General features: G+C 37.6%; 1 protein-coding gene across 7 annotated transcripts in view; it reads right to left on the reverse strand.

The window, feature by feature from the left end:
• Positions 1 to 9916: 9916 nt before the first annotated feature.
• PRKD1 (protein kinase D1) overlaps positions 9917 to 19542 on the reverse strand; it is a 323586-nt gene continuing 313960 nt past the window's right edge. For 6 of the 7 annotated variants that reach the window (XM_077908880.1, XM_077908878.1, XM_077908883.1 and 3 more), the window contains 2 exons: positions 11739 to 11824; positions 9917 to 10904 (listed from right to left, as the gene is read on the reverse strand). In XM_077908880.1, the coding sequence (XP_077765006.1) occupies positions 10686 to 10904; positions 11739 to 11824 (305 nt within the window). In that variant the 3' untranslated portion in view covers positions 9917 to 10685. The remainder of the gene's footprint in view (positions 10905 to 11738; positions 11825 to 19542) is intronic. The other variant, XM_077908884.1, reaches the window with a different exon arrangement.

Consider the following 19542-nt stretch of genomic DNA (forward strand, 5'->3'; position numbering starts at 1 on the left):
CAATAAAAAAAATATACAAAACAAAACAAAACAACACTCTGATGAAGAAGAGCTTCTCCTTGACCAGAGGAACTCTGGTCAAAGGAGTGTAGGGACGCACCCCACTGTGTCTTTTTCTCAGTATGTCCTCTTGCTGCTTGGCCCTGGTGACAGACATGACCACAGCCATGGTAATTATGTTACAGAGTGAGGAAGCCAATGCCCTGACTTACTAGCCAGAGGACCATTAAATAGGGGCTACTGTGAGATAGAAGGTGTCAGGAAGATCTCAGGGAGGAGGGAGCTCAGGAAAACAATTCCAAAAGGTTGTATTTAAACTCTTGGGCTCAGTCAGAAGTTGGGCATTCTTAAATATATCTCTAGTCAGCTTATCAAAGGCTTTGAGAACAAAACTGTGAGGTAAACCACTTCTCAGACCCTAGACTGCCACTGGGTGGTGCACATAAAAGGTCCAAACAGCAAAGCACGAGTGTTAAAAAGTTAACTGACTTTGGAACCACAGCCTCCAGAAGGCAAGTAGGAATTTGTAGCTTGACTCTAACAGGAATAATTACTATTAAAATCAAGAAACAAATAATGCAATCAATATTCTCTACAAAATTTAAACAAGACCCAAAACCCCACATAATATTCAAAATATTCATGGTAAAATTCCCAAATTCAATATATAGCGAGGGAAGAAACTCTCAGCAGATGGCATAGATATGGAAATTATCAGGAATTTTTTTTAAAGATTTTATTTACTTATTAGACAGATATAGAGGGGGTACAAGTAGGGGGGAATGGCAGAGGGAGAGAGAGGCAGAACCATGTTCCTTGCTGAGGACCCTGGGATCATGACCTGAGCCAAAGGTAGCCCAACCAACTGAGCCACCCAGGCATCCCAGAAAGAATTGTAAAGTAGTGATTTTAACTGTATTCCAAGAAGTAATGCCAAATACTGTTGAAATGAATGGAAAGATAAAAAGTCTCAGAAGAGTCATAGAAGACATGAAAACAACCAAAGGTAAAATTTAGAACTGAAAAATACAATAACAAAAAACAGAAACTCACTGGATGGATTAAACAACAAAATGGAATTGACAGATGAATGAATTAGTAAGCTTGAACTTAGATCAACAGAAAGTATCTCATTTGAAAAAAAGAGATTAAAAAAATTAAAGTCTTAGGGATCTGTGGGACAATACCAAAAGGTTAAACATTCATGTCATTGCAGTCCCAGAAAAATAACAGAAAGAATGTGGTCAAGAAAAACTGTTATAAGAAAGAATGAGGAAATACTTTACAAACTTGGCCAAAGATATAACTTAAAGATTCATGAAGCTCAGTGAAACCTAAACAGGATGAGTGCAAAGAAACCCATGCCCAGAAGCACCAGAATCTAACTCTTGAACATAAATGACAAGCAAAAAATCTTGAAAGCTGCCAGAGGAAAATGAAACATTGCATGTATGGCAAATTTCTTATCAGAATCCAGAAAGTAGTGGTCTGAAGGCAGTGGGATATTTTTAAAGTACTAAAAGAAAAGAAATGTCAACCCAGAGTTCTACATTTAGTGAAATTATCCTTTATGAATGGAGGCAAAATAAAGATCTTCTCAGATGAAGGAAAACTAGAGAATCTGTTGCCAGCAAAAATGCTCTTAAAGAAATGTATAAGGGAGCTCTTTTATTGAGTCAAAATGGCATTGGAGGACAATTTGGAATGTCAGCAACGAAGGAAGAGGGACAGAAATAGTAAATATCAGGGTAAACATAATAGATGAATCTCCCCTTAAACTCTTAAAAATGTTTGTGGAAAGCAAAAATTGTAACAGTCTGATGGGGTTTTTAATATATGTAGATGTAATATCTACTACAATTACAACATAAAGAGGAGAGGATAACGGATCTACAAGGCTGTAAACTTTCTATATTGCACTTGAAGTGGTAAAATACTACTTTTACATGCACTGTGAAATGTTAATATGTCTATTATAATCCTTAGATCAGCCACTAACAAAAAAAAATTTTTAAAAATTAAAAAAGATCAGCCACTAACAAAACATTACAAAGAGATATAGTAAACCTCAACAAATAAATAAAAATGGAATACTATAAAATATTCTAATAATTCAATAGAAGGCAGGAAATGAAAAGAAGGGAATAAAGATAGGAAGGAATTAAAAACAAAAGATATCATGGTCAACTCAAATCCAAAAATATCAATAATTATGTTCAATTTAAATTGTCTCAGCACACCAATTAAAAAAAAAGATTTCATAATGATTTTTAAAAATTCAAGATCCAATCACATTTTATCTACAAGAAACTCCCTTTTTAATATGTGGATATAGGTTTAAAGTAAAAGGATGGAAGAGCATACACCATGTAAAATTAACCAGAAGGATACAGAAGAATTCAACAACACACCAATCAAAAGGATTTAGTTGACCTTTGTAGAACAGTTGACCTTTGTAGCAGAATACATATTCTTTTCAAGTACACGTAACACATTCTCAAGATTGGCCATCTCTTCATCATAACAAATTCAAGAGGAACGGAATCATACAAGATATATTGCCTGATCATAAAGGAATTAAACTAGAAATCAATAACAGTAAGATAACTGCAAAATCTCTCAATAATTAGGAATTAAAGAAATTCTAAATAATCCATGGATTAAAGAGGAAGACTGAAGGGAAATTAGAAAATATTTTAAACTTGGGATCCCCAGGTGACCCAGGGGTTAAGCGCCTGCCTTGGGCCCAGGGCATGATCCTGAGCAAAACAGTCCATGCAGGGAGCCTGCTTCTCCCTCTGCCTTTGTCTGCATCTCTCTCTCTGTGTCTCTCATGAATAAATAAGTAAAATCTTTAAAAATAAATAAAAGAAAATATTTTAAACTTAAGAAAAATTAAAATACAACATATCAATATTTGAGGGATGCAGCTAAGGTAATGCTTGAGGGGAACATTTAGCGATAAAATGCTGTATTAAAAATAAAAATACCAAATCAATAATTGAAGGCATACATTAAGAAATTAGAAAGAATTCCAAAGGAAGCATAAAGAAAATAATATAGATATGATCAATTAAATTTAAAACAAAAAAAGCAGAAAAAAATCATTAAACCTGATTTTTTTTAACAAAGATCAATGAAATTGATACACTAACAAAAGAAAAAAAGAGAGTAATACAAACTGCCAAAATCAGAAATGGAAAACAGAATACCACTAGAGGCTCCACATATTAAAAGGATAACACGGAAATAACACAAGTAAATTCGTGGACCTAAATTTAACAGCTTAAATACAAAGGGTCAAGAAATAAATACCTAAGACTGGAAATACATAAATAACATTTGTCTATGCAGATGATTGATTGTGCGGAAAGTCCCCAAGAATCTACAAAATTCCTAGAACTACTACTAGCAAAACAGTTGAGCAGACACCTTACCAAAAAAGATAAACCAATGGAAAATAAGCAGAGGAAAGATACTCAGTGTGATTATCCATTATGAAATGTAAGTGAAAACCACAACGACATACCACACCACACTGATTAGAATGGTTAAAATAATTTTTTTTAAAAAATTTTATTTATTTTTTCATGAGAGACAGAGAGAGGCAGAGGGAGAAGCAGGCTCCATGCAGGGAGCCCGACGTGGGACTGGATCCCGGGACTCCAGGATCACGCCCTGGGCAGAAGGCAGGCGCTAAACTGCTGAGCCACCCAAGGATCCCCGGTTAAAATAAAAATTTTAAGAGTGACAGTACTAAGTGCTCATGAGACTGTAGAGCAATTGGAACTTCCATACACTGCCAGTGGAAATTAAAAATGGTACAGACACTCTGAAAAACATTTGTCAGTTTCTGACAAGGTTAACAGACACCCTATGACCCATCAATGCTGCTCATGGGTATCTAATCTAGAGAAATGAAACTAATTTTCACAATCTGTGCATGAATGCATACAGCAGCTCTAACTCAAACTGGAAACAACCTTGATGCCCTGTAACAGGTGAAAGGATATACCAACTTGATACATCCAGACAACTGAGTACTACTCGGCAATACTGAGTCACCCAACAACACAGATGAATCTCATAGGCAAAATGCTGAGGGAAAGGAACCAACCACAGAAGTTTATACGCTCTGTGATTCTGTTTACACGAAATTCTGAGAGAAGCTACTCCGTAGGGAAGGAAAGTAAATTAGTGTTGGCCAGGGTTAGACGTTGGAGTGAGCTTGACTGCAAAGGAGTATCATTAAAAAGTGGGGTTTTTTTGGAGTGACAGGACTATTCTGTATTCCGAATGTGATGATAGTTACATTAATCTTATGTGTTAAAACTTATTTAAAAAGGTAAACCAAAAAATTCAATTTTATTATAAAAAATGAAATTACTTGTTCTTCATCTGCTCATAATTCAGTGTGGAACACTGGAAACAAACTGTAGCCCTTTCCTGCATCAATTTCCTTAGCTCAGAGATCTACTTTTTTATTGCTTTACTCATAGGATTAATGAGAGAATGTTTGTGAAATGTTTTGAGCGCCTTAAAGGGAAGTTGCTATGCAAATATAAAATGTTTTTATCATTACCCAGGCCCTAGTTTTTCTTTTGCTTTTAACATGAAGCTTATGATCATCTTCATTTTCACATTATTTTTAATGAATTGTAACAATAAGATGTGGTAGCCAAGATATAAAATGAAGCCCATGCGTTAACAGGCTAAAACTTTGTAATTAGAATTTAAACCATCAGTCTGTCTAACAATAATTGGCTCTAATGATTATTTCACTTTGTACACAAGCTACAATTTTATGAAGTCCCAATGTGGCTTATTCTTCAAGTCACTATCTCCTTTGAGATGTTCTTAGCTTATCTGGGTGTCTGAAGAAAGAGAATCAAGTGTGAGGAAGAAATTCACATCTTGAAAATAAAAGAGTACTCTGTCTTCAAAAGGAAGTAATGAGAGTATAGCTATTTTAATTTGGACTCTGCTTATATTATTTTTTAAAAAGCCTTTTACTCTCTAGGAACAAAAGTGTGACTTAAAGCTAATATTTAAATTCTTAGAAACTACCCCCCCCCCGAGTTTTCTTTCTTTCTTAAGTGCAAAATAAAGAATCCCCTAATTCCCCATACAGAAATTGCCAATAGCTTCCTACTTATTTTGGGACAAAGTGTGAATTCTTCTTCCTGATTTTTGAGGTTTTTTGATAATTTAGCTCTATTTAGCCTGGACAGTCTTACTGCCCAGGTCTACCTTCATATTAACCCTGTACTTCATCAGGAGCATTTCCTCTATTCACATCAGGTTCTTCTGACTTCTGCATCTTTACTCAAGTGATTGATTCCTCCTGCCCCTCACCTCAGTCTAAAGGGGTGAAAGCTCTGGCACACAATCCAGTTGGATATTATACTTGAGACCTAATATGCGTCACACTCAGGCATTTGCCTCTAACTATCCTTGTCTCTGTGGAAGCTAGTGGAATCCCACAGCCAACCAATTCCTGACAGTTATCTGCCTTCAAGAATGGAGGCAAAATTATGAGAAGAAAATAAAATCTCCTTGACAATTGAGATCAGTTAAGTGCCCAGAGCTCAAGTAAAGCCCAACCACTGTTCTCAGACTAAGCTACACTAAAATATTTCAAAAGGAGAGATCTGGCGGTTTGGGGGCTTATTAAAAACACTACCAGCAGCAGCAGCAGCAGCAGGATAGTTGAAGATTCTTCCATTTCCCAGAAAAAAACTAAATCTTAATTCAAAATTTCACCATTTCACTTAAGATACAGAAAGTTCTGCAGCAAATGTTCACAGTTTTCAGCAGATTAGCTGGTAGCCAGATTCACTTGAAGAAACCATCTATTGTCAAACGTTCCTGGACACAATCTTTGACACAAAGGAGGTCAGGGAAGGATGTGATTTTCCCTTTTTCAAAATAGCATTTGCCCCAGAGAATTAGGAACATAAAGAGAAAAAAGTGTGCATCACTGGCACCTTGTTGACATTCAAATTAAACCATGCTTTCATAAAATCTATGAATTAGGAGATAAATTTGAAGTCACATTGTCTAGCTTCCTGTTTTATTATCGAAACAAGAAATGAATTTCAAAGAGGTGATACTAATTCCTGAAATTCTGTGATCCAAAATCTGTGGATTACATAGAATTCTTATTGGATAATAGCTTATTAATTTTTGAACCCCACAGCTTTTGTAACATTAAGGAATTTGAATGTATCTTATAGATAACTGGGAGCAGAGTCTTTGAGAAGATTTTAGAACTTGTGAGTAAACGGATGAAAGCAATTTTGGTGAAGATAAATCTGGCAGTGGTATACAGAGTAGATGGGAGGGAGGAGAGCCAGAAGGAAAAAGGTTCCACTCAGAAGAAGTCTACAGTGCAGCAGATTTGAAGGTGAAGACGGTAATGCTGATTTTAGACATGTTGAATTTAGGTCATGGTGGGATCTTTAGATAGATGGAGTCTATAAATTCACAGAGAGAGGAAACTGGATTGTTGAGAGTTTAGGGTAGCCAATATGGATTTGGAAATAAATCATAGGAGGATAAAACACTGAAAAAGAAAATAAGAAAAACTCTGGCAAATGCAAACAGAAGTAGGGTAGAGGAGAAAATTAACACCTCTTGACCTGCAATGGGTGCCAGCAATTTGCTAAGAAATTTACATACTTAGTTATCCCAACTGCACTTTAAATGCTCATGAGGAGACTCCGAGACTTTCAAGTAGTTTGTCTAAATTCACCTAAAAAAGGCTTGGGGTTGGGATTTGGATCTATGCCTATTAACTTCAAAGTTCACACCCCGTTCAGTAGCCTATCAAAACAAATGGAGGCAGGACCGCAGAGAAAACAGGTCATAGGAAAAATGGACAGCAACCACATCTATCTTTCACCTGCTATACTCCCAGCACATAGAAAGTGGTCAAGAGTAGTTGCTGAGTAACTAAAGAATACCAAACCACTATTGATGGCTATATTGATGTCTCGAGCCAGGTATGCACTGAATTGTATGTTGGTGTTGTTTTATTTAGTTTCTCACAACACTCCTGAAGATATGAGTTTTCATGGTCACCCAGAACTAAGGCCACAGTTAGTCTGTCCCCACATTTGGGTTTCTAATCTCTAAGCTATATTGAGAAAATCCATCACTTTTGAGTTAGAGGCCACTGATGACTTTTGTGAAAAGAGATTCATTAATGATAAAAATGAAAATTTTATTCCATGGGACATAAACACAGAAGCCAAAGGGGAAAAAAGTGAGAATATTGCCAGAGAAAGAATAGACAGAAATTAGATATTTGCTAAAGGGAGAAGCAAGGTTCAAGTTGATTTGTTTATACTGTTTTGTTCAAAGTGGGAAGCTGAGCCTGTTTTAAGTCAAAGGGTAATTTGTTGGTAGATACTAAAAATATCTAACAAAAAAGGAGGTCTTTAAAGAGACGCAGAAGAGCAAAAAAGATGTGAGACGTAGGTCAAATGCATGGTTAAAGGATGAATAGGAGTAAAGGCAAGGGAGTGGGGGGGGTGGGGGACAACAGTCTTTTGGGTAATGTGTAAAGGCTGGGATGAAGGAATCTGTTCCCTTTTGGCAATGAAAGCAATGGGCCCTTCTCCACGGGCCTGGGTGTATCTTCAAATGAACCAGTACTTGGTTTCTTAAAACAAGTCCAAACAAATGGAATACAAACATAATCACATCACAGGGGTAGTCAAACTTAACATTGGTTGGATAATGGTTGAAGAGGAGACAGATGGCTTTCGTAATTTCACTGTTGCACTTATTTTACACATTTAATACAATGGTTCACTATATATATCTCAAAATAGTCTCCATCAGCGTGAGTATTCACTAAACACAAAGATGATCTCTTCCTTGGGGACATATGGACATATCAAAAACATCAGTGATCAAAATATTTTTCTTAGCCCTCTTGCTAAGGCTAAATGCAAGAACAGTGGCAGTTTGTGCTGATGGTTCAGGACACCTAAGACCAGCAATTTTTATGGCATCATAGGTGGGCTGATGATGTATTGCCCTGTGACAATGGCAAAGGACACAACCTCCCGAAGACATGCTTTTGTCATTTCCCTTATTTTTGTTAGAATCAGAAGGTACTTTTGCATCAAAAATGTCGGGCTGCCTTTTGAATTAAACAGACTTCGGACCTGCCCGTATCAATTTCATGCTATGAGATCCCACTGACGTGAAGACTAGACAACTTTATGGATGATATTTAGCATAGAACATGGGTGCTCATTCAATGACATTGGGTTCTTTGCAGCATCACTGATATTTTGAGTGGAAGAAAAGTGGCATGACTTTCAGCGGTCCCCCTTTTCTCTGAACATTGGAAGTTTTTTCAATGTGCTTGATGACACTGTGCTTGATGACACTGCACGGTAGGTTGTGTCAATAGCATTGCAGCACAGATGTCCTTTTGACACAGCTATTCTGTGTAGCTCTAGTCATATCCATTACAAAATGCTGGAATGGTTGGTAAGGCTGATGCCTAAGAGGCTGAAATCATTCTCTCTTCATAGTATTTTCTACTGTTGTCTACTTCATTTTTGAACTTCTTCCTTTGGCTTCTGTAATATTGCTTCATTTAATTCCATTTTAAGTCATTCCTTTCCAATTTTCCTTTCATTCAGACTGAACTTTCCATATTGGTATTTTTTAAGTTTGTGTCCCAAGATTACTTCCATCTCATTCTATCCCCAAGGATCCAAGTCATTCTAATCAACATATGGTGGGTTTTTGACTTATAAGTCTGTACCTTCAACTCCAGAATTCTTTCCTAAGCTCCAGGCACATATCTAAATGCCTTCAGGATATCCCAAACTTGGTGTCCTATAGAACTTTATATTCAACATGTTCGAACATGAACTCACTCTTTCTAAGGCTCTTACTCCTTTTGATTAATAGTTCTATCAATCATCCAAGCCCAAACCTAGGATTCATTCCGGCTTTCTTTAAATTACACATTTAAATTCTATTTACAACTGTTTTGTGTCAGCTAATAGTTTAGCTGATCTTTTGGCTCACTCCTTGTTCTGGCTTCTATCCAGACTTTGTCCTGCTGGTAGAGTGAATTCTATGATGCTGCTTACTCTTCTGCTTTAAATTTTCAATTGGTGTTCTGAGACATAAATTTTAAACCCTTTAGATAGGGGATAAATAGTACTAGAACAGAATAAGGAATAGGTATTAATACAAAATAGTGACTAACCAATGGAAAGATCCAACTACTACCCCCATCCGTAAATACTGTGTAGTCTTAACATACTTACCTAAAACATTCAAATGTCTCACAACACATAAAATTCTTCCATCTATTTATAACATTTCTGTTACGTAGTAATAGTAATACACAATACTTTGTCATTTTGCTACAAAGAAAAACATCCCACATTACCCACTCCACACCCCAATGTCTGTTAAGTCCAGTATTACTTTTCTCTTTCCCAGGTTGTAAAACTTGACCTCAGTTGGCTTTCTCCTTAGGAATTATTTTCCAGTCTTTATGTGTTTTTGTAGTTCACATTAGAATCTTCTTGTTTCGATAATATTGAAAGAAATTAGAGCCATTATCATAATTCGTTCTGGTTTTATACTGACTAAATCAGGAAGCTACATTGAGATTGCCATTTGTAATATTCTTACTTAGGCCTCCAACTTTCCTGTTTGGCTTTGGTTATTTTTCTCTTTGAGAGCTCTTTTCTCTACTGGAGAGCAGATGATATGAAAGACAAATACTCCATTATGCTTTGAAACATACTTTTAGGCCTCACAGTAGTTCAAGTTAAATTCTAAACCATGAGACCTTTTCTGCTTTTTTTGAGCAGATACCTCTGTTCCTATGTGGCCTGAAAGTAAATGAAAATGATTCAGCCAGGTGAACACATTCTTTGACAAGAATATTTATTTGTTATTATTGAAAAATACACAAAGGCAAAAGGTTGCTTAGCTGCTGATTTTCCATAGTACAGAGGGTATTGTAAGAAAGGAGGAAATATCTGTCATATATGGCAGTTTACATTTCTAAGGCATTTAGGCTTATGAGTAGTAGGTGCACCTAGGTCCACTTATTTGACTTTAAACATACTGAGGCACACCAGGCAGGCGAAGGATTTGAAACTATACAGTAAACTCTTCCATGCACCTGTGTCTAGGATTGTACAGCCACTTCCCATCCCCCATCATTGTTTTTTTTTTTTTTTCCACATGAGTTTTGGAGTTGTTCATAGAACTGATAATAATCTACTCTTCAAGAGTTTGCTTGTAACGACAACGCCAACGGGACACATAGAACAGAACTACTTCACAGACAGGTTCTGTAGACTCTTACCAAATTGAGGCTCCAGTAAGAAAAACACCAATTTGCAAAGGCACAGTGGAGACAGGTTTAATGCATTAAATACAACATGAATCATTCACAATAACAAGTTTAGTGTTTCAGGGAACTTTTGTTAATACAACACAGTTGGTCACACAAAATACAAATGCTTCTGTTGATTTGTCTTGGCAACTCAGATACATCAACAGTGCTAACAGTTTAACAGCTTTGTTCTCATCTGACAGAAAATAATGGCAGTTCTGCAAGGCAAATGTTAAACCTGACCGTATGTATTTATTAATTCCACAGTGTTTTGACAGATTATAGGGGATGGAACTCAGAGGATGCTGACACGCTCACTGAGGGCTTTCATCTCTGTTTCTTCAGTTTCAGGACCCTCACTGTGGCTCGCACTTGGAGTGATCAGGTGAGCCGGGTACCGCAGCCCCTGCTCCCCTGCATACTGCTCCCACCGCAAGTCGTCGCTCTCGTGGGTGATGTAGCGCTCCCCGATTTTGCACTCTAGCTCTCGCAAATCTAACCAGGTCTGATAATCCTGAGGAATAAATTTCAAAATATTACCACAAAGATGATCACAACTCATTAAAATACTGTTTTGTTTCTGTTCCCACAACTGATGAGTTATCCTTCTTCCTTCTACTCCATCAGTGCTGTGTCTCTCATCAGGCACCCTGAAGTGCCAACAACAGCACCAAAGCCTTCCTGCTTACCTAAACTCTGCAGATGTATACCGTTTGTATGATACCGTGCATCACAGAGTGGGCAATTAGGGCTTGCAGTCAAACAATTAGGAACACTGGTAGTCCTTTGAAATTTAATGCCTATGAATAATCCTTTGGTATTTCATAGTATCATTTCCTAAAATTTAAGTTTAAGGTGAAGATAAATATAGAAGAGGAAACAAATGCATGCATATACTTTATACTTGCCATGCATTTGTTCCATAAATTTTAGCCCAGGATTTAAAAATGCAGACTCCAAATGAGTACAGTGCATGACCAGATGGGCATCTGCTTGGACATTTATCAGGATTATACATACAGATGCTCTTGAAATCTGGTCCTTGGAGTTTTATAATGACCCTTAGATTTTTTGTTTTTCTGTTTTTATTTTTGGTGCATGTGTAAGTGTGTGCATGTGCTTGTGTGTGTTTGGTATATTTCTTCCCTGTCAAATATTCTTGTTAGAGAGATTTAGAAACATCAAATTGTTATTAAATCCTCAGAAGTTGCATGCATTTTGGCAAACAAATTGATATGAGAATAACGCTTTTAAGAATATAACAAAAGATTTTTACATATAATATCAAAATCTTGTAAATATTTACAAGTCCATCTGATTGGGAAAATGTCCAGTGATTGATGTTTACCTGTAGCCAAGGATGACTCAAGGTCTTATCCACGCTATAGCGCTTTCTCATTTTTACTTGCAGCAAGTTATTGATAAGATCAATGGCTGAAAAAAATTCAATTATTGATAAAAATAGATGACAAATATGGAACACATGCATAATTCACTTACAGTTTATTTCACATCAGCGATTTCACAGTTAGAGGCAGTATAGTGCTATCAGGCACTAGAACCTGAAGAAAATACTCTTGAGAATTCTAAAACCTTGGCCTTCATTTTATTTTGGATATTAAAAAGTGAAATTGAAAACAATTATGGAAGAGGAAGTCTGAGTCTTTTGTGATTATGATGTGAATTTCTCTCGGTCTGGTCTTTAATGCATCTTTCTAGGAGTTTTGTTTAAATGTACATCATTTAACTATTTCTTATACTAATTGCAGGATACAACTAATATCTAAGAGAAAGCATTTATTAATTTTGTTATAAAATGTATTTAAAGCTTAAGTACACATAATGGGCTTTATAGTCTTGAATCAAACGACAGACCTCTGGACACCAAATTTAAAGGAATAAAATAAAATATAACATGGGCCAAGACTCAGGATAAACTCACAGCCTGAATACTCATGGCTCAATAGGAAAACACTCATGTCTCTTTCACTTTGCTTATTAAAATATCCAATGAATTGGATATTATATCAGCCTTCACTGTTTCCTAGGGGAAGACAGGAAAGAAATTTGTCTAACAAGAATTATTCTATGAGGTTAGAACCAGTCTGTCCAGCTAAGCACTCTGATTCCGATTGGGACTCCTGCAGAGTGTAATTTGGGGTGGGGAAGTAATTCTTTCAGTTATCTAGTTTACAAAGCATCTGAGTTACTTACAGTACTATGTGATAGACCTTTTCCTCACCTTTGTAAAAATTATATTTTCAGCCGAGGTTATTATTTAATATTATTTAATATTATTTAATGAACTCACTACTATACTTTCTACTCATTCTTGTAATAACTTCCCATTTTTCTTTCACCTTAGCATTTTCTTTCCAAAAAAGAGCTTGGTGAAATCTGCCAAACCAACAGAAGCACTCACATTTCACCAGTTAATTTCTACCCTTAACCATATCCTGGCCATCAGATTTCCTGAGGGATCGATCTTTCCCCTCCAAATCTTAATCGAATAGATAGCTGATATAAAAAATGCAAATTAATTCCCCAACTACTATAACCACCAAGTCCTGAATCAGGTGGCTCTGACTGTACTGTATGGTCTACATCAACCTGTATGGCTCTGAAAATTCAGGTGGTCACAGGAGTCCAGAGGCAACTGGGACAAAGACTGCTTCAAATAGAATGAATCGGAATCTTCCTCATTACCAGGCAAAGAGAAATTATTTCTATAGTCTCTTGGTAATTCAGAATTTCTATCTCTTTGATACCAGTCTTCCAAGTATTTGTCTGTATGCTTGAATGGCTGGAGAATCAAACACCTAAGAATTCTTTGATAGGAGAAAGTAAATGCAATAACACATTTAAATGCTCTCTAGGCTACTACCCCCTTGCCTGAGCTAGGATACCCTGGGAAACACAGTACTTAGTACCATTTCAAATTCCACACATGTGTTCCCAGAGAGCTTTTGAAAGTATAGTTCTCTCAGTGAACTGTGCATTGGGCATGTGCTTTAAAACATCCATTCACATGATTTACTCACTGGTGAGTAAAGTGCACCTTCCATTCTTGCTGCTGTGAAGTCACAGAGCAAAAATGGAGGATGAGGGCAGACAGGAGAGCTTATGTGTTACTGTAAGTGCACCACAGCATTACGCTTCCCCAGACCCTGCAGGCAATAAACACATATTACTAATTCACTCATTCTGCTTTGAATTCTATAATTAGGAAGGTAGGAGTACAGTAACTCAACAAAAGGGCTGGTTTGTGCCCAAATGCACCCCAGCAGTGAACCACACTGCCTAATGCGGAGGGAAGTACTGCCAGAGGAGAAACTAAGTGTCTGAAGGGAATGGAATATGTGGAGATGAGAATTTTTTTCTGCTGAATGAAGCACACAATCACGAGTCTGACTACAGCCTCAGTACCCAGGCGATGTGAATAAACACAGCAAAATAATGGCAAGTACATCCAAGAGAAAATAGTTTAGGATATAAGGAGAGAATTAGAAGGGATATATATGTGTGTATAAATATGTATGTGTATTTGTATGTTAATTTTTTAAAATTTTTATTTATCTTTTGAGAAAGAGAGTGAAAGAGATAGAGAAAGAGCATGAGCTGGGGGAAGGAAGGGGCAGAGGGAGAAGCAGACTCTCCTTAGAGCAGGGAGCCCAGCACGGGGCTTGATTCCGGGACTACAGGATCACCTGAGCCGAAGGCAGACACTTAACTGACTGAGCCACCAGGTGCCCCATTTGTGTGTTTATAAATATATTTTGTGGCTCTTGGTAGAAAAAAAACCGGGAATAACCAACTTTGGGCACCCAGTGTTACTCAGAAAATAGGTCCATCATTAGTGCTTGAGAGCTCCATTCTACTTGTCACTGTTTCTGGAACTCTTAAAACATCTTTTTTATTAATCAAGTCATACAATCCAGCATTAACTATACTATCCAAAATGCCTTTCACTAAACCCATTTTTAAAAGAAATTCTGAAGTTTTGTGTGAACAATGTCCTTTTTTTTAAGATTTTATTTATTTATTCATAGACACACAAAGACAGAGACACAGGCAGAGGGAGAGGGAGAAGCAGGCTCCATGCGGGGAGCCTGACGTGGGATTCGATCCCAGGTTTCCAGGATCACACCCCAGGCTGCAGGCGGTGCCAAACTGCTTCGCCACCGGGGCTGTCCTGAACAATGTTCTTTTTATTGGCTATGTTCCTCACATGTGTCAACCATTCACTTATCTGTTCATTCACCAAATCTTCCCTAAGGAATTACTGTTGGGAATTACTTAGGGAACAAAAGAGTTAATGATAAAGCTCTAACTCTAAAAAGCTCCCAATCTAGTTGCAAAGGCAAAATATGAGTTTGCATGCATGTGTGCACATGCGCACACACACACACATACACACACACATTCACACACTAGAGATAGTCTCCAACAGTCCTATTTCATAGGTCAATGAGTTACATGATACTAGTGACAAGAATTCGTTTCTCCTCTATTGTGCCCCAAACTGTCTTTTTATAACTAACCCACGTTAACTTGGTCCTGTTCTATATGATAGTTTTTCAAGTCTTAGTGATAGTAATTCACCTTTGCTTCACCTTCTCAGTTTCTCAGTCTTCCTGGGCACCCTTATTTTGACATTCATTAGCTTTTCTTCAATGTTCCTATTCATTGTTGACAAAATTTTTTCATAATTAACTGACTTATTTTGTAGACACAGATATTATTCAGGTAGCCTGGAATTGAGGGTGTTTTAAATTTCACATTCATATCAATAGATAGTCCTGATAACAACCCTATGAAAGTAATTATCTTCATTGCCACTTTATATAAAAGGAAAATGTCATGTAACTTGGCCAAAGTCAGATAGCTCCTGAACTGAGGCTTAAATCCAGTGGTCTGGCTCCAAAACCTCTGCTCTTAAAGACTATGCCATATAGCAACCAGATCAAAGTATTAACTCATTATTAACTGATACTAATATTAAAAATTAAATTGATTTTTTCTAATTATGAAGTTAAATTCTTCTTAATTATGTTTCCACTACACTTATATGTTCTTTTGTGCATGAGTATATAGACACCTCTGTGAATTTAATGAATTTAGCTCAACATTTTGGCATTCAAAGACCATTCTGCATGTGGTAGGAGCCCCTTCTATCACAAGGGCTAAATGTCCTAACTTCCTACCACGTCCAAACTGAATGAGTGTATCAGCTATGTATTATGAGTGTATCAGCTATGTATTAATTAGATTATCAGGAACATTTTTTGGTCAGGAAAATGCTTTAGTATCAGGTTGGATGACTCTATCCTAGATCGCACTCCCAACTGCCATGCCTACTGATTATTCTTTGAGCAAGGCTGACAAAAAAAAAAAAAAAAAAAAGAGACGAGGTTGCCTCCCAGGAGAACTGTCATCCAGTTCATATTTTATCATCTTTCCCAAAGATTCCTGGGGGAGATTTTCCCAAATGTTTTATTTTAGTCAAGGCACATCAGTCTTCAGCAGTATTCATTCTACCATTCTACTTATTTAAAAAGAAAATTCAAGTATCCTAGAAAAAATTTAAGTAAACTAATACTAATACTGACTTTTAGTCATTTCCTTCTAAAGGCCAGAATTTGTTTTCTACATGTTTGCACACTATTTACTCAATTGTTCAGTCTAGGATTTTGTCAAGGATAAATGTTAAGCTTCCTGTTTAAAGACTTCAGAATTCATTCTTTCCTCTTTTCAGAAATTCAGGAAACTGGCCTAAGTATCTTAGCATCTCGTTTTATCCATGATTTATGAAAAATTACTCACAATGGCTCTAACAGCATCACTGCAAGCTTCTTTAACATACAGTCCTGAACGTTCATCATATTTATAGCGGCCATTGAGCATCCTCCCTCTTGTGATACCCCAGGTATTAGCTTCCAGCAGATACTGCTAGGTGTAAGGGTATAGAAGATCCAAGCTAAGGGAAGGGGAAGCCAGTAACAAATGAGCAAAAAAGACTAGTAAAACTAGAGTAGCCCCAGCCTCCAAAAGAGAGCAGGCAATCAGAAGAAAAGTCCAGATGGGAGACTCAATTCCAGCTCCCAAACTTAAATCAAGACTAAATGATCTGATCTAGAAGGAATGCAGGGGATGAGGAAGAGGGAGAGAAAATGGGAGAGACAGATACAAAGCTGGGCCAGTCTGTGAATCTCTCTCAAAACTAAGCAAAGGAGACAGGGAGTATGTTCTGGCTATAGGAAACAGGAGGAAAGAAAAGGACTGCAGAAGAAGGAAATGTCAGAAGGAAAGGTGGCATGCTGGCACAGCAGCAGAGCAGGATGCCATTGCCCTGCCTGGGAAGACAGAAAAAGGCAGAAACTCCACATTCCCCAGAGCTCCAGGAGCAGGAGCATCTGCAGCCTAAAAGGTCTCTGAGACCCAAGAGAAATGGATATTGGAGAAGGAGATAATGTCTCAGAAAATTTGGTATCTTGTACTTCTTTCTCTAGATACAGCAAAAAGTATATAATCAAATACCTGCCTTTCTTTATTTTTTTTAAAGATTTATTTATTTATTTGAGAGAAAGAGAGAGGGTGCAGGAGCATGCAAGTGGGAGGTGGGAGTAGGGGGTGGAGGGCAGCATAGGGAGAAGCAGGCTCCCTATAGGGAACCCAATGTGGAGCTCAATCCCAGGATTCCAGGATCATGACTTGAGCCAAAGGCAGACACACTCAACCAGTTGAGCCACCCAGGCGTCCTTAAATACCTGCCTTTCAAGAGTTGAACAACACGACACAGTGCTGGTTTCCATAGTTTTGGGCAATCAGCAGTTGCCATCTTACCGTTTTAAATAGCTGACACTGGCCAGGGCTAATGCTCTGCAGGAAATCCTCTATCCCTTGGGTTATATTTTTTTGTTTCACACTCTCCTCCCTTTATTCTCTCAGTATGAAGACTTCCCCAACCCTCCTTGAAGAAAACAGGAGGAAAATAGGCAGTGGCTGATTTCTCCTCCTCTCTGCAGTAAATATAACTTCTTCAGAAACTGATAGGATTATTTTCTGATTGTATGGGCCCATTTATTCTGGGAGTTAGTTAGCCTTTCTGATATTCTAAGGGTTTTGTTCTCTTACTTAAACTCAATCTCTTCCTTTCCTATTATTAATAAATTGTCTTAAATCCAAGCTCTCTAAATACCTTGAATAGCCACATTTAGGTGATGAGGGATAGAAGCAGAAAAATGTTCACCTTTAACCCAGAAGGCTAGTCTGCACAGTTTCAATAAGATCAAATACATGCTAGTTGCTACATTCTTAAAGGGTCTCCTGACTACCTTTCTATTTTACCCATTGTTTTGGGTTTTTTAAAGATTGTATTTATTCACGAGAGACATACAGAGAGAGGCAGAGACATAGGCAGAGGGAGAAGCAGGCTCCCTCCGGGGAGCCTGATGCAGGACTTGATCCCAGGACCCCGGGATCACAACCTGAGCCAAAGGCAAATGCTCAACCACTGAGCCACCCGGGTGCCCTTATCTTACCCATTGGTAATATCGAACTGAATGATAAGCATCAGAGAAATCTTGCAACCGTAGTTTTAGGAGTATAAATTCAAAGAAGACATTTATGATCTAATACTCCTTGCACCCTCCCCCTTGAGCATTAAGCATATAACCACCAGCTTCACTCAGCAAAAGTGCAGCTCTTTCTGCCCATAGGTTGTGTCTCTGTGCTACTTAAATAAACTTACAAAGCACCACAAAATGTTTTAAGAATTCTTTCTTTAAAAAAAAAAAAAAAAAAAGAATTCTTTCTTGACCTTCACGCCAATCCTGCAACAGAGGCAATGCGGGAAATCTTTCTTTTCTCTTTGTTATTAGAAAATTTTTAATAATTGTATGGTTCAAATTTTTCATTTTTAAAGAATCCCTTATCCTTCATGAGCAAAAGAGCTTTGTGCTTTCTAAAATATCTGTAGGCAGGAATACACACTGTTTCCTATAAATTACAAAATAAGACGAAAGAAAATCTGTTTTTGAAGCTTGATGTTTCTTTTTGCTACGATAAATTCTTGGATAACATGGTTACTTTCCCCCTGACTTCCTGTACAGCAGTTGCTCTCACTGCCCCATCAGCTGAGAGACTAAAATGTCAGGAAAGCAAAAAGAAAATTTAATCAAATGTTCTCTTTAACTGGAATGGAACTTTCAGCAGATGTTAGGATAGCTCAAGTTCTGGGTAGCCTGTTTGCCAGGTGTACAAGTATATCGGAACAAACCCAAACCTAATTGTCTACGCAGGTGCTGAAGAGCTTTATGTTTTAATATGAAAAGAAATGTTCCATCAGAGTGCTAATTGTATGGATTCCATTTTCTTCTGGCATCAAAATTCAGAATTATCTTTGAAATTGTAGAGACTATATTGCTGTCATTCTGTACTTCAAAGCAAATACCATGTATATGGGCAGAACAGGTTTTCTGTGGGACGCCTGGGCGGGTCATTCATTTGAGCATCCGACTCTGGATTTTGGCTCAGGTTGGGATCTCAGGGTTGTGAGAACCCAAGTCGGGTTCTGTGCTGGGTGTGTGTGGAGCCTGCTAAAGATTCTCTCTCTCCTTCTCCCTCTGCCACTTTCCCTCCCCATCAACCTCTCTCCCAATCTCTTAAAAAAAAAAAAAAATAGGTTCTCTGTATGCAGAAGGTATATTTGCATATGTCATTAGTATGGCTAAACTGAAGGACATCCGAAACTGGAGAAAATCCTACCAAATGAATAGAACCAGACATATCTGAATATATAATGGGTCCCTTGGGTCATAACTCTTAATCATTTCTCAACTTTTTTAAAGATTTTATTTATTTGAGAAAGAGAGTGAGTGGGAGAGAGTGAGCAAGAGAGAGTGAGCAAGCACAAGCAGGAGGAGTGGCAGTGGGAGAAGCAGACTCCCTGCAGAGCAGGGAGCCCAATGTGGGGCTCAATCCCAGGACCTGGAGATCATGACCTAAGCCAAAGGCAGACATTTAACCGACTGAGACACCCAGGTGCCCCCCCATTACACATCTTGTATTATCTCAAACTATGTCTGTCATCCCCCCATTCTTCCCAGTAGATTTTAACTCCTTTAAGGTCACACAGATTATGTACTAATTTT

Source organism: Canis aureus, chromosome 9 (assembly GCF_053574225.1).
Source record: "Canis aureus isolate CA01 chromosome 9, VMU_Caureus_v.1.0, whole genome shotgun sequence".
NCBI lineage: Eukaryota > Metazoa > Chordata > Mammalia > Carnivora > Canidae > Canis > Canis aureus.